The sequence below is a fragment of the Ipomoea nil genome, unplaced genomic scaffold (assembly GCF_001879475.1).
Source record: "Ipomoea nil cultivar Tokyo-kokei standard unplaced genomic scaffold, Asagao_1.1 scaffold0317, whole genome shotgun sequence".
NCBI classification, from domain to species: Eukaryota; Viridiplantae; Streptophyta; class Magnoliopsida; order Solanales; family Convolvulaceae; genus Ipomoea; species Ipomoea nil.
The window spans coordinates 558,025-581,278 of record NW_017616745.1 but is presented as its reverse complement, the minus strand read 5'-3'; the positions used below and the strand labels follow the sequence as shown (position 1 = coordinate 581,278).

The 23,254-nt window shown below is 35.2% G+C and overlaps 2 protein-coding genes and 1 pseudogene across 3 annotated transcripts; all 3 read left to right on the top strand.

Annotated features, from left to right (window-relative positions):
• The first annotated feature begins 7,780 nt into the window (after positions 1-7,780).
• On the top strand, positions 7,781-14,012 carry LOC109167900 (fumarate hydratase 1, mitochondrial-like). The gene is made up of 18 exons (XM_019316970.1): positions 7,781-7,861; positions 7,960-8,124; positions 8,563-8,680; positions 8,949-9,098; positions 9,527-9,637; positions 9,745-9,828; positions 9,974-10,072; positions 10,177-10,227; positions 10,306-10,355; positions 10,796-10,877; positions 10,986-11,080; positions 11,160-11,226; positions 11,330-11,380; positions 11,527-11,622; positions 13,127-13,225; positions 13,361-13,390; positions 13,508-13,573; positions 13,664-14,012. Exons 2-18 carry the CDS (start codon positions 7,970-7,972, stop codon positions 13,748-13,750), a joined length of 1,491 nt encoding a protein of 496 aa, XP_019172515.1. The 5' UTR covers positions 7,781-7,861; positions 7,960-7,969; the 3' UTR covers positions 13,751-14,012.
• Positions 14,013-15,935: 1,923 nt separating this feature from the next.
• On the top strand, positions 15,936-20,265 carry LOC109165408 (annotated as a pseudogene).
• A 196-nt stretch (positions 20,266-20,461) lies between these two features.
• On the top strand, positions 20,462-22,639 carry LOC109167915 (ATP-dependent RNA helicase DEAH13-like). 2 transcript variants are annotated; one of them, XM_019316999.1, is made up of 3 exons: positions 20,462-20,710; positions 21,041-21,362; positions 21,473-22,637. In XM_019316999.1, the coding sequence occupies exons 1-3, from the start codon at positions 20,696-20,698 to the stop codon at positions 21,478-21,480; spliced, it is 345 nt and encodes a 114-aa protein (XP_019172544.1). In that variant the 5' UTR covers positions 20,462-20,695; the 3' UTR covers positions 21,481-22,637. The 2 variants fall into 2 exon arrangements, with proteins under 2 accessions (XP_019172544.1, XP_019172536.1); XM_019316991.1 differs by having other exon boundaries at positions 21,041-22,639.
• The last annotated feature ends 615 nt before the right edge of the window (positions 22,640-23,254 follow it).

Sequence of the window (23,254 nt, the reverse complement as noted above, 5' to 3'; positions counted from 1 at the left end):
GAGGACCAAATTAGGTAAAAATGTCAAAGCCGAGGACTAAATTGAGTAATTTTAATAGTCGAGGACCAAATTGGTGAAATCCTCATAGTCGAGGGACCAAATCGGTAATTTTCTCGAAAAGGATTCATGATCACTAAAGTTGCCTGTACGGGAACTCAATTGGTCATAGGGGTGAAGTTTGAGAAAAATGACCAGGTATCGAGTCTCACCAGCAACAGTGTGAGAGCAATCTCTCAAAGTGAGGAGACTCCTTATACGCAGTAAGATAAGGTCTAGTCTCTGTGGTTCAGCTGAGTTACCATAATTTACATCGTCTCAGATGCTCTGTCGGGTCAGGGTGTGGGGGCTCTTGGGGTTGTGATTCACCCTTTAGGGAAGAATGATCATTAAAGTTTTTTTTTTTTTTTTTTTTTGGATACTTTAATTCATTGGGTTGGGATAGATTGTATTCCTAACCCGATAAAGCATTCGTGGATATGTAAATTGTTACATTTGGTCTCTCCGACTTAAATTTCATATGCTCTGTCGTGTCGGGGTGTGTAGTGGTTGCTTGGTGGTATGGGGTTGTGTTCGTTCATCAATGAGAATAGTATGGTCATATTAATAACCAATTTAATGACATTTATGGTTTCAATAATTAATTCGATGAGTTATAACTTATCATTATCAATAAGTAAGGGAAAATTGTAATTTATGCCCCTCACAAATAAGTCAATTATCAATGTCACCCCTGAATTATCATTGGTGTAAATGTTGCCCCTCAATTTTCAAAACGTGACATATATTGCCCCTCCCCTAATATGAAGAATGAGAAAAATTGTTGTCGACGGAAGGAGAACAATCGAAGAAAGAAAAATTGAGGAAAAAAACGTGGTCTTCGAACAAGAAAAACGACGGGTAACCATATTTACATCACTAATAATTTATGGGAGGGGCAATATATATCACATTTTGAAAACTGAATGGCAACATTTACACCACTAATAATTCAGGGATAACATTGATAATTGACATATTTGTGAGGGGCATAAATTACAAATTTCCCAATAAGTAATAAATTAAAAACAAAAAATAAATAACTTAATTACATATGTTATAGATAATTTGAATATTTATATGTGGTTTATTTTCTATTTTTAAAATAAATATACTTGAAAACATTTTTTGTTATGACAAAGGAAATCTACATCCAGTATTCGAGGGTGTGCACGTGGTAAACATTACATTGTGACTCTAGTCGGTAAAAGAGCACAATGTGATGATAAATCAACCTAAGTTGATCATAGTTGACTGGCTTAAATTGTCGACAATATAACCTTGTGGTAACTAAGTCAACAGTAACCAACTTAGTTGAGTTGCATAAAAAAAACTATTTTATTAATCATGAACACTATATTTAATAAAATCAAATTAACACTTTAACAGTAAAAATTGCTCATCAAAATCAAAGGATGGAACGTAATTCAAAATTAATTTATAATTATGTTAGCCGATAATACTTACTAAATGAGTTAATTTTAAATTTAATCCTCGAGTATAGTGATTCTTCTCGTTTTAGTTCTAAACATCTTTTGTTCTAAATTGGGTCATTGACTTCGATGATTTTACTTAATAGAATCCTCTGTTAGGGTAGGATACTTTGATAATTTTCTTTTTATCAATACTCAATTCAGTCATCCACTATAGTGGTTTTTCTTTACCTAATTTAGTCATTAACTATAGTAATTTTAATTCAATTTAGTCATCAACTATATATAGTGATTTTTCTCGATTGATCCTATTTTTTAAAATTATAAAATAAACCCCGTTCTTAAAATTTTTAAATAATTATAAAATTATTATTATTTTTAAATTAAAACACTCAACTATTGATAAACCTTGATGAAAGAGTGATGAACCTTGATAAAAGAGATCAATTTTCACTTTTAGGGTGGAAACCCGGAAAATGTTTTCTAGAAAATGAGTTATTTTCCCAGAAAACATTTTTCTTTCCGGTGTTTGGCTACACAACGGAAAACTGTCTTTGTGTGTTTGGTTCATTTTCCAGAAAATGAGTAAAAAAATGAAAAGAATTGAATACTTCAAAATTTTAATTGTTTGATACTTTTGATAAAATTCTTTTGTGAATAATACTCTTTTGATAATAATAATAATAATAATAATAATAATAATAATAATAATAATAATAATAATAATAATAAGAATAATAATAATAATAATAATAATAATAATAATCATGTAATTTTGCATATTCTCTTAATCTGGATATTGATTTAGTTTCTAGCAAACTGAATAACGGACTGACTGACTCAGATTCTCGATTGAGCAGTCATGCAGATAGAACGGCAGATAAAGCGTAAAACGGAAGACTAAGGCAGAAAGTAAATCAACACATATGTTTGTTTACCAAGTTCGATACATTGTGTATCTACATCTGGGGGACGATCATCGAGGCGTCCAATCCACTAACTCATAATCCAATGTACAAAGGTAGAGAAAAAACAACCTCACCCAAATGCCCCACACAAGGTCAGTACCCAGTATACAAAGGTTTAGTGGATTGTTGAAGTCGGAGAGCCACGCATGCAGAAGTCCAATGAAATTCCTTCAATTAGAGAGCTAACTCTGATGCAGTCCGCTTCAATGACGCGGTCCCACGTTGTTACCACAACTGAGTGATCTTCGCGTCCTATCGTTTAAGCAACGTTGATACTTCTCAAGTTCTTCTTCATAATCACCAAGAACTTATTGTCTTGAGAAGAGGCATGACAACCAGAGATGTGTATCCTGTTTAATATAGAGTGTTGCGGCTTCAGTCAATGCAATCCTAACTTCTGAGCGAATAAGGATATATATATACTTCTTTGATTTGGACACTATCCAAACTCTGATTGTAGATGACAGGACTTTTGTGAAGAAATAAATCTTAAGATTCGGTTCATACCTCTCACGTTGATCCGCTGATATTCTTTCCAAAACTGTCATCTCATAATCACGTTCCAGTTTTTAGAAAACTTTCCTTTATCAGATCTTCGGTGGCTTGATCTATCAGTGCGTCTGTTGATTGTACTGATCAGTCAGTCTTCTTCAAGGACAAATAGACACTAAGCTAAATCCTATCTTAATTTGCCATAATAATATTGCCAATTATATGTTAGGATTTTTCTTACAGAAATAAAACACTAACAAATAATAATAATAATAATAATAATAATAATAATAATAATAATAATAATAATAATAATAATAACAATAAGGGAAAAATGTAAAAAATGCCCCTCTATAATATGTCAATTATCAATGTCACTCATGAATTATGAGTGGTGTAAATATTGCCCCTCAATTATCAAAATGGTGCACATATAGCCCCTCCCGGTAATGGATTTGTGGTTCCCCACCACTGTCCACCGTTGGTACTTCAAATCGAGGGAAGGAAAAAACAACTAAATTACATATTTACTCCGACTTAACGGTGTCGTACACTAACGGGGAACCACATGTCCGTTACGGGAGGGGCTATATGTGCACCGTTTTGATAATTGAGGGGCAACATTTACACCACTCATAATTCAGGGGTGACATTGATAATTGACATATTATAGAGGGGTATTTTTACAATTTTCTCTAACAACAACAACAACAACAACAACAACAACAACAACAACAATAATAATAATAATAATAATAATAATAATAATTTTTGTACAAAGACATTTCTGTCTTTTAATTTAAACATATATTTCATTCATATTCCTTAACCAACCAAACATTGTAATACAATTCTCAATGTCTATTTCTTCAGAACGAAACAACAGAATACAATTTTTATTCTATTCCTTACATATTTCATTCCCTATAGAATAACATTCCTATTCCTCTAAATTTATTTCGTGAACCAGACGAGCCGTTAAAGTATTATGTGCATTCACTTATGGATGAAGAATACAATACATATTTGTAAATAAATTAAATAAATTTAATTTAAATGACATTATCATTATACATACAAGATATAAATTATAGAAATAAATAATGTTCATTACTCTTGACATGAAAAGGGAGAAGTATGATTTTTTTTTTTTTATAATTTTTTTTTTTTGGAACAGACTATGGCAAAACTCTTTGGAGATTGGTATAATGATAGAAGAATTGTGTAAGTCATAGATAAGCGTGACCGTCCATATAAATGTGACTGAAATACTATTATCTGTTGATGATCATATATTTTATGTGTTTGGTATTGAATGTTAAATATTCTATTATTTAGTATAAAAATCTCATCTTGTGAGAGGCTTTTGGGCACATTTATTTAACCTATGTAAAATAACTAATTTGATTTTAAGAATATTTATTTAACATACACAAAATAAACCACATATAATAAGAAGTTAATTATGTATATCTAACGTACGTATATATGTATTTAGGTCATTTAATGCTTTTATAACATACGGAGTATTATAATTGATAAAAAAAAAATTATTGGAAAGATACATGTTTCCAAAATGTTTATTTAATAATATAATGTTTTACCCATCGATACTAATTAAAACAAAAAGTGAAAAGGAACAAAAATCTAAGAAAAAAATGAATTCAAAGTTATTTTTTTTTCTAGGATTGCTCCTAACATACCACACAATATGGTTTTCATATGCAATTGATTGTTCAAATGTTCATAACCCTTCTAAAGATTGTCGTGACAGAATGATTACATACGTAACACCTTTCTTTTATCAACTAGTAACACCTGAAAAAGCAATGTCACCTGAGTGTTGTTTGGAAATGAAAAAATTAGAATTACATTGCTACTATCAATGGGTGGCAGATGAAGTAAGTAATTTCAGTCTAGCATTATTTGATGGTCAAGGATTTATATACCTCGAGGATGATTTATTGAAAGACTGTGAAACCATGACTAAATGAAAAAATTTATGAGATATTTTTTGAACATCTTTGAAATATTTTTTAAATTTTTAAATAGAGTGGTATTGTACAAAATAAAATATTTCTCAAATTAATTAAATTTAGGTTGCAGTTAAGAAAAAGTATTGTAATAATTAGAGTTAATTACTGAAATTGTCATTTGACTATAGCGAAATTACTAATTTAGTCATTGACTATTTTTTGACTAATTAAGTCGCTCAATTTAAAATTTTTTAACCAATTTGGTCCTCCGTTAGTTTTTCTGTTAGACATCCATTAACTCATGACCAAATTAGTAATTTTGTTATAGTCAAGGGACCATTTCGGTTCACAACTTTATAATTTTTCAATTTTGGTGCTTAAATTTGTTATTTTTATCAATTCTGGTCATTTTGATCAAATTGACAACAAAATATTGTCAGATTTTTTATTTTTAGGGGTAAATCTTGATCTCAATGAAACATTTTCAACCCTATACAAAATCACTGTAAAATCATATCTATATGTGTTTGATCAATAAGACTAATGGGGAAGACATGAATAACTAGTCATAGATCTATGAGATTTATAACGTCGACGATTGGCAAACTCTTCTTTTTCGCTTAATATGATTTTTCTTTTGTTTAGATATTGAAGATATTTTCTTCAGATGATGATTTGTCCCTAAAATATAAAATTCGGCGACATTTCGCTGTCAATTTGGCTGAAAGGACCAAAATTGATAAAAATAACAAAGTTAGGCACCAAAATTGAAAAAATTTAATTTTGTGCACCAAAAGTGATAAGACCTCAAAAATCATGGGACCAAAAGTGAAATTTTTTAAAAGTTAATTATCAAAATGGTCATTGACTATAGTAAAATTATCAATTTGATCCCGAGTTAACAGAACCCTAACGGAAGACCAAATTGGTTAATATTTTTAAAATTAAGGAACTAAATTGGTCAAAAAATACAATGGCCAAATTGGTAATTTCGTTATAGTCAATGTAACATTTCAATAATTAACTCTAATAATTATACAGATTTTAGTTTACATTAATTAACCTTGCATGACTTTAAGTAGATTGAATCAACAATTTTAGGAATTTATTCAAACATTAAAAGAATCGACTATGTAGTAGTAAACTTGATCTAAAATATGGGTCCGTTTGGAAAGCAGGAAAATGACTTCTGGAAAATGATTTCTGAAAAATGAGTCATTTTCCAGAAAATATTTTCCTTTTCTAGTGTTTGGTTGCATTTGAAAAACTGTTTTGATGTGTTTGGTTCATTTTCTGAAAAATGAGTAGAATGGTATAATTAAATATTTTAATTATTTTATTCTGAATAACAAATACATTTTAAATCTTTAAAACAAAAAAAAAAAAACAAAAAATAAAAAATAATTATGGCTTCCGGCGGAACTGGGTTCCGCCAGAAACCATACCCTATGGTTTCTGGCAGAAACCAGTTCCGCCAGAATCTTTAAAAAAAATAAAAAATGAAAGAGAAGTGGCGGAAAACGACTTCCGCCCAAATTTGGCGGAAGTCATTTTCCGCCAAATTGAGCTCATTTTCCCCAGTCAACAGAAAATGTTTTCCGTTGACTGGATTTTTCAGGTGTAGCCAAACACCAAAAATTCGGAAAATGACTTCCATTTTCCGAGTTTCCAAACACAGCCAAAGTGTAATCTAAATAGCAAATGCTATTTCATAGGATTTTAAATTCAGGAAATTACATTATATATATATATATATATATATATATATATATATATATATATATATATATATATATATATATTAAAAGACAAATTAGAATTAAAACCTAAACACAAAATTTTGTTTAAGATTTTCAATTTTAAATATGTACAGTAATACTTTTTTAGAAAAAAAGACCTTGTTTGATAATCTACGCATATCCAATATTGGTTAGTGGATAGCGTCATAGCGAATTAGTGGGTTTGTAAAGAGATCTTTTGGTAAAATTAGTTGATTAATATTATCAGTTAATATGTAATAAAATGACCTTTAAAGTTTAAACACACTTATATACGGAGTAATATATTACGGAGTATTATTATTATTAGGGAAAATGGTCAAATAGGCCCTCGAACTTTAGCTTAAAAGTCAACTAGGCCCTCAACTTTTTAAAGGTGCAATTACATCCCTTAACAATTCATTTAAGTGTAATGAAGCCCAAAAACAAATTAATGACCTACTATCACAGGTCATTAGGGTTCAGGCCACCTTCCGGCGAATTTTTCGGCAAAAAAAAAAAGTGACCGGCGAAATTTTCGGCAAATCTAAGTCAGTTGTTGGTCACTTTTTTTTTTTTTTTGCCGGATTTTTGTTAATTGTGCTACATAGTACATACTCTACCATTCAGTTTCTTTGGTTATAAATTGTTTCTAATGTATTCTAATTTCATTTTATATAAAAAAAAAAAGGGGGTGGGGAATCCCGTGGGGATGGAGATGGGGAAATTTCAAATCCTCGTCGGGGAACGGAGAATGAGACCTAATTCAGAGACGAGGACCCATCCCCGCCCTGCCCCGTTGACATTCCTACCAGCAACCACCGAGAAGCGAACGATCGTATTCTCTACTCTTTGCTAAAATTCTTTTGCAATCCTCCTCCAAAGTGAATCGAATTAGGATATGCCTTTGCGGCTTTGCCTTGCATTAATCGAGCCAATATGTGCTGAGGAAAGCTTGGGCTAGACATTTCGGGTATAGCCCACTGGACTTGGGTTGTCAATTGGCCCAACATGACTATTGGGCACCCCATTTGGAAAGAGATGTGGGCTTGAAGGCTATTGTGTGTTGCGCAGGCCACCGGGCGCCCGAATTTGGAATATTGAAAAGTTATCATGTACTTAGCTGAGTTCTTATTGATCAATCGTGTTTCTAGATCGGTGCGGCTGTTATCGGGTTTTGGTTGCGGTTCGAGTATACGGTATTGTGCTGATCCTCATTCTCGTATCTTTTTTCATTTGACGTTTGTCTTTGTCGATCGATCTTACTGATACTTTTTTGACGCGGGCGGGAGTACAGGGAAACACAAATGGCTATGCTAATAGCTGCCCGTCGAGTAACATGTGGATCGACGAGGTCCATCTCTTCCGAGTCGCTGCGTTATACGGTGTGCTGGAGATATTTCTCTACTTCATTCCGAGAGGAGAGAGACACTTTCGGCCCCATTCAAGTCCCCTCCGACAAGTTTGTGCTTTTTTCCCTGTTTTAAAGTTTGTTTGCTATTATAATTATGTTTTGTGTGTTGCTTTTTGGTTCTGATTGTTAATTAGTCGTTTTACTCTTTTGCTGAAAAAATTAAATGTTTATTTGGGAGAGATCTAACTTCTAGTTTTACTATTTTAGTTCCGCACGAAGTGGTGGGAATGAAGCAATAACGACTGCTTTATAACTATGTTTTACTGTTTGTATGACCAATACTAGAGAAAAGCTCACCTTTTGTTTGCTTAATTACAATGGCATTTTCAGAAATAGTGATCCAACTTCGGAATTGTCAATATTTACTTTACTTTTGCTACAAACTCAACTTTTGCCATTTATAGGATTTTGGTTTTCCTTAGTTTATTTATTTATTTTTTAAGTTAATGGTTTTGATTGCACTTTGTTATGAATATGACCATTCAGGTTATGGGGGGCACAAACTCAAAGATCATTGCAGAACTTTGAAATTGGTGGTGACAGGGAAAGAATGCCTGAACCTATTATTCGGGCATTTGGTATTCTTAAGAAATGTGCAGCCAAGGTTGGTTACTCTTGTTCTCTTCTCAAAGCAATTGACTGCACCAACATGATCAGTGCATTTTTTAAAAAATATTTCTTTCACTTATATAAATTTGCACCTTGTTTAAGTATGATTTTAAAATACCTACTTCTCCAAAGGAAATGGATGAAAAAGAGAATAGAACAAATATAAAAAAGAAAAGCTATATAAACTTGTAAAATGGCAAATCTGATATTCTGTGATACAATTACAGCTGCCTAGAAATTAACCTGGTTCCTTTTCATTGCAGGTGAATATGGAGTATGGCCTTGAGCCATCCATAGGGAAGGCAGTAATGCAGGCTGCCCAAGAAGTTGCTGAAGGAAAACTAAATGACCATTTTCCTTTGGTGATTTGGCAGACTGGTAGTGGAACACAAAGTAACATGAATGCCAATGAGGTACTCACTGGTTTGTGAAGTTGTAGGTCCACATAATTGCTTCATTTAACAACATTTTCTCTTGTAAAAAATCTTTATTATGCACTGGCTTGTTGGGTTCCATAGTTTACTTGCAGCGTATAGAGTGATTTGTCTAATCCTTTGATTCTGTATGGATCACCTGGATATTTTCTATTTACTTTTCCAATATTCTCCAGGGGAGCAAATTTCTTAAAATTGCAAAAGAGTTGCATCATTTTTTTTTTTATGTCCAAGTATCTCATATTGCAAATATTAATATATTGTTATATAAATCTAAGTTAGAATTGAGTTTACTGTCCTTCCTTGATATTCTATCTATATTTACCTTTTGAATTAGACATTTGATGACATAACTTTTCAATGTTTGATACTCCTCTGGTTAGATGATTTGTTACTGATTTTTCCAGGTTATAGCAAACAGAGCAGCTGAAATTCTTGGTCATAAACGAGGTGAAAAAGGTGTACACCCAAATGACCATGTGAACAGATCACAATCTTCCAATGATACATTTCCTACTGTAAGCATCATGCTGCAAGACTATTATACTCGATTCAACCTGCTGCATTGAATATTCTTTTAAGATCATCATCAATTATGACTAGCTTCTATGTGATTCACATGCAGGTGATGCATATCGCAGCTGCAATGGAAATTAATAAGAGATTATTGCCAAACCTGAAACAACTGCATACTTCACTACATTCAAAGGTAGAAGAATACTTGCTTTTATGATTGATGGCTTCCTCGTGCTATCCAGAAATATGCATTTGAATGTGCTTATTATGGCTATTAATGATATGGCTTTGATGGTAACAATTTTGCCCCTTTTTTTGTTCCTGGTTTATTCAACCAGTCTGTTGAATTCAAGGACATCATCAAAATTGGGCGTACTCACACTCAAGATGCAACACCTTTAACCCTTGGACAAGAGTTTAGTGGATATGCCACTCAAGTAAGTTGTCTATGCCTTCAACATTTTCAAATGTTAAAGTTGTAATGTATGGGTTCTGAAGAATTATTATCTGATTATTCTTGAAAAATTTATTGTGATGATAGGTGAAATATGGAATTGATAGAGTATCTGTCACCCTTCCACGCATGTATCAGGTTATCATTGTACCTTTTGTCTTCCCCACTTTTTATAGTTCCCTTTGATTTTAACTGGTTGGAATATCATTTGAGCAGCTTGCACAAGGAGGTACTGCTGTTGGAACTGGATTGAACACAAAGAAAGGGTAAGTGCAGCAATACTTAGCTTGAAATTGGTTAATGTTTCCCATCTGCCTTATCTCATCTTCCATTTATATTTGATTAGTGGGTCTTCACTGTTTATTGTTTCACACAGAGGCATTGAAAATTATATGCCATCTTTTCATTCATAGTGTATCTTCAATGTATTCTTGCTAATTGGTGGTTAGGAGTGAATATTCTATAGTATTGTGTGGTTGTGTCTGAAGTGCTGGAGATAATCTAGCAAGGTAGTTCAGCATGAACTGTTCCAAAGCTGTTGCATTCCGCGATACTTGTTCTTTCTTTTTCTTGTGGTTGAAGTCAAGGCCAAACTTACACTTTGGGTTGTAACACATTTTTTTTTTGAAGTTCATGGAGGGGGACAGATTTTTTTATTTTTTGCAATGGTAATTATATTGTCTTCTACTCTTCTATATCTTTTCAGGTTTGATGTAAAAATTGCTGCAGCGGTGGCAGAAGAAACAAATTTGCCATTTGTTACAGCTGAAAACAAGTTTGAAGCACTGGTAATGACCATAAAGCTTTCTATGTGCTTTTTAAACTGCTAACTTTCCTACACTTATTTATTTATGTTTCTGTAATAAAATGTAATTAATTTATTCTGCCACTGACAGGCTGCACATGATGCATTTGTTGAAAGCAGTGGGGCCTTAAATACAATTGCTGCTTCTTTAATGAAGATTGCAAATGATATACGTTTCCTTGGAAGGTATATTCTTCATTCAGATTGCGAATTATTTGCATAGGATTGCATTTTATGGTGACTTCACTTTCTATGCCATTTGCAGTGGCCCACGCTGTGGTCTTGGTGAACTAATTCTTCCAGAAAATGAACCCGGAAGCAGTATCATGCCTGTAATAGTCCTCCGTGAATATGAGAATAAAAAATATCATTGTATAAGTATAGTTTACTAATCCTTTTCCAGGATCTTACCTTATGTGGATGAATATATTTCAGGGGAAGGTGAACCCTACACAGTGTGAGGCTATCACAATGGTCTGTGCTCAGGTAACTAATAGTTTCATTTTCTTGTTCAGACAGATTATTGTGCATATTTATTCGAATGTGTACTATGTGCTTTTCAAGGAGGCATAGCATTCTTGAATTCTTTTTCTTGGTATCTGTTATTTATTGTTCAACTTTCCTTCTTGCAGGTTATTGGAAATCATGTGGGCCTCACAGTGGGTGGGTCTAATGGCCATTTTGAGCTGAATGTATTCAAGCCTATGATTGCCAATTCTCTCCTTCATGTATGATCTATCTTACTCTACACATCTCTTGATTCTTGGTTCCTAAATATTTTTTTTCATGCTTTGTTTCTTGTAGTAATAAATGCATGGGCATGCAATGTCTGTGATACAGTGTGGGATCTGATATATTGTTTGCCTTCTTGGCCTCTGTAGACGACGCTAGTGCTTGTAATAGCACAAAGAAATTTAGAGGATGGATCTAAATTCAAACTTGTTAAAAGCGGTCGCTTTTGCGCTTTAAGCGCAAAAGCGACGCGAGCGATGCTGTATCGCCTCGCCTTGGCGAGGCGCAGGGTTGTGAGAAAGCGAGCGCATAATCGCGCTTTTAGGTCAAAGCAGTGAAGCGGTGAAGCGGATAAAGGCGCAGCTTTGTCACCTTAAGCGCATGGTCAACGGTCATAACTTTTTAAAAAAAAAACAAAAACAAAAACCTAAGCTATTATCGCGACTTGGGAGCAGCCGACACTCACAAACCCTCTTTGCCGCTTCTGTTCTCTACCTCTCTCTACGCGACTCCGACCATGGACCATCGCTGATAGCGGACTTCCGGACTCCGACCGCCTCTCCCTGCTCGCTGCTCGTCGACCGCAGGCCCCAGCCCAGCTCGCTGTCCTCCTCCTCGCTGGAATCAGCCGTTCACTTCTTCTTCTCTGTTTATTTTTTTATTTTTTATTTTTTATTTTATTTTCTCTTCCGTAAAGAAGGAAGATGTTGTTGAAGCCTTGACTTATTGACTAATAACATATTGTTGAATGGTTGGTAAGTTGATTGTTCATTATCATTGTTGAACTTGAATGCAGTAGCTAGCTGACAGCTGACTTTAAGAGTTTTTTTTTTTTTTTAATGTGACTCTAGTTGTACAGTGAGGCAGTGAGTTTTTTTTTTTCCCTTCATAAATTAAGTTGACTTGTTACTTATAAAATTATTATTATTATAACTAAAATTTCAAATTCAATTACATATTTACATTGTATTCAATCTTAATTCTCAAATAATTAAATTGGAGTTTTTGACTATATATATATATATATATATATATATATATATATATATATATATATATATTAAGTGTCGCTTTTCATGAAAAAGCAACGCTTCGCTTTGCGCTTTCGCTTTAAAGCAAAGCCCGGCCATGTCGCTTTAGTGCGCTTTTTCGCTTTAATAAGTTTGATTTACAATCTAGATTTAGGTACTTTCTTTTGGGATTGGGGGGTGGGGGGTGGGGGGGGGGGGTTCTGAGGGAGGGGATAGGGGCAATTCTTTAGCCATCTCCAATTAGACCCCACGATAAGGCTTTAACTTATTCAACGAAGTTTGGGGAGTTTATTTGACAAAAGTGTGCTAGTAAGCATTATTTAACTATTTGGATATATACCAAAAGTTGTGCTGCTAGCCATCTCTGTTGTTTTCCTTTGTTTCTCTGTTGGGTATTCGGAGAAATGTATTTGGTGTATCTTTTGCTTAATTATGTGTACTGAAGTCCACCATCATCCTCCATGATCAGTCCGTAAGATTGCTTGGAGATGCATCAGCCTCTTTCGAAAAGAATTGCGTAAGGGGAATTCAGGCCAATAGGGAAAGGATTTCTAAACTACTACACGAGGTGAGTTTTGGTTTTGTGGACTACGCTGAAATCCAAAATTTGGCTATGTTTTGTGTTTCACTTTCTGTTGCATTCTTCATCAAAATTCAAAATTAAAGCTTTACTTAATCAATATCTCCTGCTGAATTTTTGCAGTCACTCATGCTTGTCACATGTTTGAACCCGGTAATTATCTTCTTTAATTTCTCTTCACAATTCAATGCCCCTTTCATCTCTGAAACTTTCCCTTTCTTTCTTTATCCCTCCATCTCACGTTGAGTTTGTGGTATTGGTTAATTTCAGAAAATTGGTTATGACAATGCTGCAGCAGTCGCCAAAAAGGCACACAAGGAAGGAACTAGCCTAAAGGTGACTACTCCCTGCAGCAGTTATTTCACTCTTTATTTTCTTCCTAGCTTCAATATATGTACTCACTATGAAAAACAATGCTTCCTGCAGGAAGCTGCTTGCAATTTACAAGTGCTCACCGCAGAAGAGTTTGATCAACTCGTAGTTCCCGAAAAAATGATTGGACCGACTGACTAATCTCCTCGATAGCATAGGGAAAATCGGATCCATTTTTAGTTAGCTGCTACTGCATTCTTTTTCTTCCATTGATCAATCTGATGAATTATATAGGAAAATAAAGGTCAGAGGACAATTTACCTCTTGGTTTCTGTAACGTAGAAATATATGTGAGGAAATAATTAATTCCCATTTTGGAGGTGTTGAGGCTTTGGAGAAATTTGCAGCTTCTTCATTTTATTATGAAGGAATGAGATTTTTCATTTATGTTGCGTTTGATTACCATTCTTGAGTCGTTTGATGTTTGACAGATTATTTTTCGTCGCTGTTTACTATACACTGGTGGACGAAACACAATGCAACCTGTATGTATATGTGTACATATAAATATTTGTGTGTATACACGAAAACTTAAAAAAATAAATAAGAGCCAAGTTACTAACACAATTAAGATGTAATTTGGTGGGAATTTAACTACCAACAAGTCAAGTTAACACAATTTGGATGCAATGCGGAGGAGATTCCTATGAAGTACGTTATGTTCTTCCTTTTCTTCTTTAAAACATCCTTTCTGTATAACTGTGGTTACTTATTCATTATTTTTTTCCAGTTTCTTTATGAAGCTGGATTTGGATCCCATAGTGATGATGGAAGAGGGGGCATTATTGGTGTTACCCAGCCCCGCCGTGTTGCTGTACTTGCAACTGCCAAACGAGTGGCATTTGAGCTTGGCTTCCATCTAGGAAAAGAGGTTGGCTTTCAAGTTTGGCATGATAGGAAGGTGGGGGATAATTGCTCAATCAAGTTCATGACAGATGGAATTTTGCTTTGAGAAGTGCAGGTATGATAATATCACCAGATGCTATAGTTGTATAAGTTATTCAGGTGAAATTTTTTTACTCCTTTCTTAATGGCTTTACAGTTTTAAGTCACTCCTCTTCTGTGTCCAGTCTATCACCTATTAATATGCATCTTTTAGTGCAGAATGATTTTCTGTTAAGACGTTATTCAGTCATAATCTTGGATGAAGCTCATGAGAGGAGCTTGAACACAACGTAGTCACGTGCTCTAATCTCCTGAGCTACAGGCCCCCCGTCTCCACTGGATCTGTTCCTGTGAGTATCCTTAAAAAAGGAACCTTTCCTCTCCCCGGCCATTTCGGATGTGAAAGCGCGTTTATATCTCTATAAGAACGGCACTTTCCGAGGTGTGAAGTGGGAGAGAAGGGATGTCATAATTGGGGCTTGTTGGAATGCTCTCTCGTAATAAGAGAGTCCAGGTAACTGGATATGTATATTTTATGCCCTCCATTTTATTTCCATTTTCATTTGAGACCTCTCAAAGATAACTCATTTATTCCTCTACATTGTGTTTCTTGTGTAATTCTATTTAATACTGGTGTCAAAATTAACTTTTTTAATTCTATATGGCAGAAGGAATATGCATAGCAGCAGAAGAAAGTTCTGTCAGGAGGCACAGTAAGCTGCAAAGAAAAGATATATCCTCTGAAACTTGTGCTGATGAGTGCTACATTGCGGGTTGAGGACTTTGTGTCTGGGGGAAGAATTTTTCATGACCCTCCACCTGTAATAGAAGTCCCAACGCGACAATACCCAGTTACTACACACTTCTCTAAGAGAACTGAGATTGTAGATTATGTTGGTCAAGCTTATGAAAAAGTATTGTCTATCCACAAAAGGCTTCCTGCTTGTGGCATACTTGATTTCTTGTGCCGGAAGCTATGTAAAGCTTCTTAGGAAATAATTGACAAAAACTGTATGGAAAAAAATGAGGCACTTTCAATGACAGATGGAATTTTGCAGTAGACAGCAGGTCAGCAGTCCAGGCAGACAGCTCAATTTCCAATATTCTAATTTTAGTTTATTATTTAGGATAAGTTGAAAAATCTGTTCTTTAAGCTTTCTGTACCATAATTGGGTTCATATTTCAGTGCTGGATCATGCATTCATGCTTGGCTAGGAGTTGACAACTTCCATTGTTGGCTAACCCAGCTAGGAATTAGAAGAAATAATGCTACTATAGAACTATATATGCAATAGATAAATTCATACAGGAATACAGAATATTAGAGCTGCCATCTCATTGGCTTGGCACTCTGTGCTTCCTGTTGATAATGCTGAATTCCTTTTATTCTTTTGATAAAACTAATGAAAATGACCCTTGAGCTCAATTATTTCACTCAGTCATATGATAAGATGTAGTTCTATCATCTCTAACTCTACAATAGATTAACTTGATGAATGTCAATTGAGTATTTGAATTGTTTTGATTTTTAAAGGTGTTCATTACTTTTCTGACCTCACTGAACAAAATTCCTACATACACCACTGGCAGTCACCCCATACAAACTAGAGTGAGTAGGTATTGAGCTGAAACGGTGAAGAAAATGAGGGAAGAAGAAATCGACAGGCTGAGAGGGGTGGTGAGGGACTGCATGAGCTAGCACTTGTACTCGTCAGCAATCTTCTTTGCCGATAAAGTGGCGCCGATAACGTCAGACTCCACAGACATCTACCTGCAAGCGCAAGCTCTCTACCTCGGTGGACACTACCGTCGTGCATTCCACCTCCTGAATGCCTCCCAAATTGTTCTCCGTGATCTCCAGTTTCGTTATCTTGCTGCTAAGTGCCTGGTATGTGTGCTATTCCTCATTCAATTTTCTGGAATTCTCACCTTCTTTATTTTCATTCATTTGGAAGTGAACTTCATAGGTTTGTCTCTCTAAGAAAAAAAAAAAATGAGTAAACTCGTGTGCTACTCCTACATAGGGTTAAAGGACCAATATTTGGTAATATGATTCAATTTGGCAATTGCAAATTATTAGATACCCAAGTTGTTCATTCTAAACTGACTGTTTCATTTGGTAGCTTCTTTGTGTATATCCTCTATGTTCTATATATTGGCTACATTTGGTGAAGATGATTTAATCTCTTACTAGGATTTTAGTTTAAATAATCTACATTTTAAATGTTTAGCGTAGATTATTTTTTAAAATAAGTTGACTCATTCCCGAATTCTGCCAATACTTTAGCTTATTTAAGCCGTTTTCGCAAAGTAACATGACAAATACCATAATCTGTAATAAACTTTGCCACTATGGCAACATGACTGGATAAACTTCGATGAATTTGATTTTCTTGTGTTCCTAAGTTTCTATTTTCTTATAAAAGGGGCATTTCTGTGTATGTTACTTAGATAAGATTGAAGTTATTATGACTCATGATTCTAATTTCAGCATCTATTGCATTTTTGTAACTTCTTCTGTTTTACTTATGAATTTGTATCATTAGGGGGAATTGAAAGAGTGGGATCAATGTCAACTAGTTCTTGGTAATGCAAATGTGGATGAACATGGAAATGTTACTGAACTTGGGGATTGTAGTAGCATGTACCTGGACAAGGATGGTGAAGATCGTGAAATCAATGTATGTTAATTCCTTGGGAGGGGGAGGAGATTCACCTTGGTTTTCTTTCTGTGAATTGCAATTGTAATTGTAATTGTAATCTGTTCTGACGTATACCCTCTCCATTATCCAGTTCATTTAGTGTTTGTATTGTGGCAGATTTTGTCTGCAATATGCTTCTTGAGGGGCATGGTAAGTATAGTAATTTCCTAACACTATCTTGTTTGATATAGTATTTTATAACTGCTCTATTTTCAATATACTCATCTATATATGATTATGTGATTTCTTATCCTTTTCCTGTTGTACAACATGTGTTCACATACTATTGGGAGTAACTCATCTTTATATAAGTCATAACTGTTTCTATGACTTATGCAGGTACAAAGCTGATCCTTTGTGTTACGAGGTGTGCGGCTTGATTTGTTATTTGGTTATTAATTCTCCAAATTTTTATAGGTGCTTTTGGCCTGCAAAGCTGAGTACTATCATCAGTGTTGTGAATATCAAAAATGTTTTGAGCTAACATCCACGTAAGTTGGTACCTGATTCAAAGGAATACTATTAACATTTTACGTGCTTCTATAATTAATGTTACTTAGATAACATCTTCTCCCTTGTTCCATGATCACTATGTAACTCAGATTACTTGAGAAGGATCCCTTCCATCTTAAGAGTACCTTAGTGCATTTGGCAGCTGCCATGGAACTGGGGCACTCAAATGAGCTGTATGTCATGGCAAGCAATTTAGTCAAGGACTACCCTCAGCAGTGAGTATGCCTGAACACTGTTAATTTTTCAATTGAAGTTTGCTTTCTTAGTGAACAACTGAAAATATCATCTTTAACTTCTTTCCATATTGTATTCCCTGTACATTATTCTTGTCATTTTTGTATATATGGAATGTCATTACATCAATGCATGACACTGAATGTGTAAGAAGAATGTTCAGGACATTTTTTTTTTAGTAAACATATTAAACACATCTTTGCTACACATATATTCCATTTTTTAAAAATGAAGGAACCATTGCTGCTTGTTATCTATATTCTTGTTCTTGGACATCCTTTTAAAATCTTGTTAACTCGCCAATGTGTTCTTTGACCTAGGGCACTGTCATGGTTTGCAGTTGGTTGTTACTACTATTGTATAAAGAAGTATGAACAAGCACGCCGTTATTTTAGGTATCAATTTTACCTACCTAGATTTTTCTATTTACAATTTAATTTGGCACTGTCCTGCCACTGAGGATTGAAAGCAATGTGGTTGTTCAAAGAAATCTTATTCTTAATATTTAAAAGCTTTGGCACTTGTACTACATATAGGGTTATATTATATGTGTCTAATTTTATTGGCTATCGTTTTTTCTCTAAATAAATTTTATAATTTGTATTTACAGTAAGGCAACTAGTTTAGATGGAACATTTGCTCCAGCTTGGATAGGTTATGGTAATGCTTATGCAGCCCGAGAAGAGGGAGACCAAGCAATGTCTGCCTACCGTACTGCTGCTCGCTTATTTCCTGGGTAATTGCACAAATCAGGCAGTATATGGGGAATGCTAGATGAGTTAAAAGTATTATTATTATTTCAATGAGGCTAAATTGAAAGAAAATCAGCTAAGGTGGATGTTTGGACATGTAGACCTATGGATGCACCAGTTTAGCAATAATAATATGTTTAGATAGAATTTTTGCTTTCGGTGTTTGGAGGTTGAATCCTAATATTCTCTTATTCCAGATGCCATTTGCCCACTCTATACATTGGAATGGAGTACATGCGAACCCACAGCTTCAAACTTGCTGAGCAGGTAATTGACATTAATCTGTGAATTTTATAAACGTGGATCCAAACATGGTATATATGTTTCCTGCTTGAAACTCGTTTCCTCTTCTATGGTATAAGTAATTAAATCTTCCCTGCAGTTTTTTATACAGGCAAAGACAATATGCCCCTTGGATCCACTTGTATACAATGAACTCGGAGTGGTTGCTTATCATATGAACGAGTACGGACCTTAACCCTGTTCAAATATGTATTCCAGAAAATCCAGACATGTAATAGTATTTTATCTGCAACTTATAAAAAAGGTGTCTTGTTCAAATTGAAACATCTTTGTAACAGTTTGCATAGTTGTTAGTCATACTTAAGTGAGAATTATGCGCTAAATTTTTCCCCCATTTCACATATTTGGCTTTTGATTACTTTTCCCTTCACAAATGTCTTTCTATTGTTACCATAATACATTATTTTCTTTGTTTCACTGACACTTTCAGGTATAAAAAGGCTGTCCATTGGTTCGAGAAGACATTGGCTCACATCCCATCTAACCTGAGTGAGATGTGGGAACCAACAATCGTCAATCTTGCTCATGCATTGAGAAAATTAAAGTAACTTCTGTCGTCTACACTCCACATTATTCGAACGTGTTGTTATCTCGTGCTTCAGAGTAAATCACTCCCGTGTTGGTTCTTCGAAGCGTTAAGGTTCATGTTTGCCTGTCTGAATTCATATATTGCGTTAACATTTTCAAGCTCTTCTTATCTCACCCTACTTCAATTCTCTCTCCAGTAGGCATTCTTCAAAATATTTTTTTCTTTCTTTCTTTCTTTTCAGGAGGTACAACGAGGCAATTACATACTATGAAAAAGCTCTTGCATTGTCAACAAGAAGTTTAAGTACATATGCCGGACTTGCATACACTTATCACCTGCAGGTAACTTTTAAGTACTCCATGCTATGCACTGCAGCAGGACATAAATGAGGGATTTGAGGCAAATGAGAACTCTAGTCCTGAAATAACTGACCTTTTTAATTCCTATGATGAGGAGCAGGTGGATACTTATGAGGCCGAATCAGATATGTCCTATAATTCAGAGGATGATAGTGATCTGGAAGTCTGTTGCATTGGGGAGGATCTGTTAAACCAGCATCCCTCGGACTCTGATGGTAAATTTGCAGTTCCCTTGGGAGAAGATGGAAACCTTGCTTCATTGAAGGCTGCTTTTGAAGCTTTGGCTGGAAAAAAAAAGCCTCTGCATCTGGGTGTACGGGAAGAGAAGTTGTTCCTGTCACTGCCGAGGGTGAATCAAATGCCTCTAGTTCCCAATTGAGCAACAGCATGGTTGCTCCCCGTATTCATTGTGCTGGTCCTATGTGTGTTCTACTCCTCTATGCCATGCTTCCTGCATCTGCTCGGCTTTGTGTATTTGAAGAAGTCAAGGAAGGAGAGCGCCTTTTTGTTGCTACCAATGTGGCTGAGACCTCTTTGACAATTCCAGCCGTCCGGGTATAAAATATGTGGTTGAGACAGGTAGAGAAAAAGTAAAAAGGTACAAATCCTCCAATGGGATGGAAACATATGAAGTTCAATGGATAAGTAAGGCTTCAGCTGCCCAACGTGCAGGGAGAGCAGGAAGAACTGAACCTGGTCATTGCTATCGCCGTTATTCTTCAGCAGTCTTTAATGACATATTCTCTCCCTTCTCAGATGCTGAAATATTGTAAGTACCTGTGGATGGTGTTGTGCTCCTTATAAAATCCATGCATATCGGCAAGGTAAGTTTAGCATTGAACTTTTTTGTCACCTTAAATTTTTTTGCTTACAATTATGGCACCACTATATGCACAGGTTTCTGACCTTGTAAAAATAACCCGCATGGAGATAATTTTGTATTAGGTTTAGCAAATTTACCCAAACCTAATATCCTACGTTGCAAACACTTCCACATGGATTACTTGGTCCCCATGAGTGCCTCCCTTTTTCTATTTCTTTTCCTCCTTTCAAACAACGAATGGGTGGTACAACAAGGGTTAGTGTGCTTATTGTATTTCCTTGTGCTGTTGTGCATTAATAATGGACCCCGTCTCGTATCCATGTAATTTCAGGTTGCAAATTTCCCTTTCCCAACTCCTCCTGAGCCAACTGCCTTAGTTGAAGCAGAGCGATGCTTAAAAGTTCTTGAAGCACTTGATGTCAAAGGAAGGTTGACACCTCTTGGGAAGGTCATGGCACAGTTCCCAATGACTCCTCGCCACTCTCGTATGCTCCTTACAGTTATTCAGATGATGCAGAAAGTTAAAGATTATACGCAGGCAAATACAGTTTTGGCTTATGCAAGTGCAGCAGCTGCCGCTTTGAGCTTGTCAAATCCTTTTGTTATGGAGTTCGAACAAACGCAATCTGATCCAATTGGCTTGAAGCAGGAAGGTGAGAGAAGTGATGGGAAGAAAAATTAAGGAAAAAGAAGCTGATAAGTCTCCTGAGCAAAATTTTTAAACCCCGCTAGTGATGCTTTGACCATAGCTTGTGCTATGCAGTGTTTTGAACTGTCACAGAATCCGGCAGTATTCTGCAGTGAAAATGTATTACACCTGAAGACCATGGAAGAAATGTCTAAGCTGCGGAAGCAGCTTCTTCGTCTAGTGTTTAACTCAAAATGTAAACTACAGGAGGATTTCTCATGGAGTTATGGGACCATTGAGGATGTAGAAGCTGCTTGGAGAGTTTGTGCGAACAAACATTCTCTTCAATGCGGTTTCTTACCAAGCTTGCATGGTTAATGAAACAATATTCCTCCATTGTCGGTTATCTGTTTCAAGATCTGTGCCCGAATTTTTAGTGTACAGTGAACTGCTACATTCAAAAAGGCCATATATTCATGGAGCAACAAGTGTGAAAGCAAATTGGATTGTTAAATATGGTCAGTTTTTCTGCCCCCCTTCTCAGATCCAAAACTATACTATTGCCCATTGGCTGACCATGTTTTTTGTTGGGTTGATGCTACTTTTTGCCCTCATCTGTGGGAGCTACCATGACATTTTTGGCCCATAGAAGATAATATGAAATGTGTAGCGGTGTTTGCCTATGCATTGCTCGAAGGTCAAGTCCTACCATGCTTAAAAGCTGTGAGGAAATTCATGGCTGCCTCACCAGATAGCATTTTGAAACCAGAGATGCTTAAGCGTGTTGGGAACCTCTTAAATAGATTGAACAGTAGAGGGGGAACTATTGACAGTTGTGCCATGCTGAAGAAGTTGCGCGAGATGAACCCAAGAACTTTTCCAGAAATAATGGATTGGTTTCAATGAGGATTTCATGACCAGTTTGAAGCATTTTGGACAGAGATGCTTTCTGAAATTCATTTAAGCCCCAAGGAACGATTCTCCAAGAAAGTCAAGATCTTTGGGCCAAACAGAGTAGCATTTTTCTGAACTCCTCACAACAGATGGATGCTAAGTCATTGTCTTGAAACAAACGATAATCGGCAAATGGGTGAAAAGGTAAAAATTCATAAAATATTGAGCAACGTAACAATCAGAAGGTGGGGGCTCAAAGCTTGTACATGCATGATGATGAAGTATCAACTTGAGGTGGGTCGCTTATATTTTCAGAACTAAGACTTGCATGCGAAAGTGTTATTGTGTTGTAGGCTATCCTAGGAACAATCCTAATAAAAAATATGCCTTAAAATTCATCATTTATTTGTCTGTATGGGTTCGTTCATATATTGCAACACGGTCTTATTAATAATCATTTTAAAGACATGTATGGTTTTAACTTTTAATAATGCCATAAGTTACAGTTTGTCATTAAAAATAGGTAATGAATTTTAAATAATAAATAACTTTTATATATATATAAATAATCGCACTCAGGTGTGAATGCTTCGCCCAGGAGCGAAATAAGAATGGATTCTGTCTGTCCACGTGTCCAGATCTAATGGATGAGAAACACTGATTTTTTAAAAAAACCGCGGTGGTATTTTCGTAAATAATTGAACATCGAAGTGCAAGTAAAATGTATTACAAGTGCATGTAAAATGTATTATAGGTGCAAGTAAAAATTTACACTGAGTATCAATATTAAGTGCACCTATAGTTATAAGTAGTTGCACATATAGTTCTAAGTAGTTGCACAAATAGTTATAAGTAGTTGCACCTAGGTGCATGAATGTTTGTGGGTGATTTTCAGGGGTATTACTACCCGCTGAACTTAGATCAATGAATGTTAACAAGGCAAAATTACATGCACTTATAGGTGAAAGTAGGCAAAATTATAAATAGTTACACCTATAGTTATAAGTACACTCAGGTGCATGA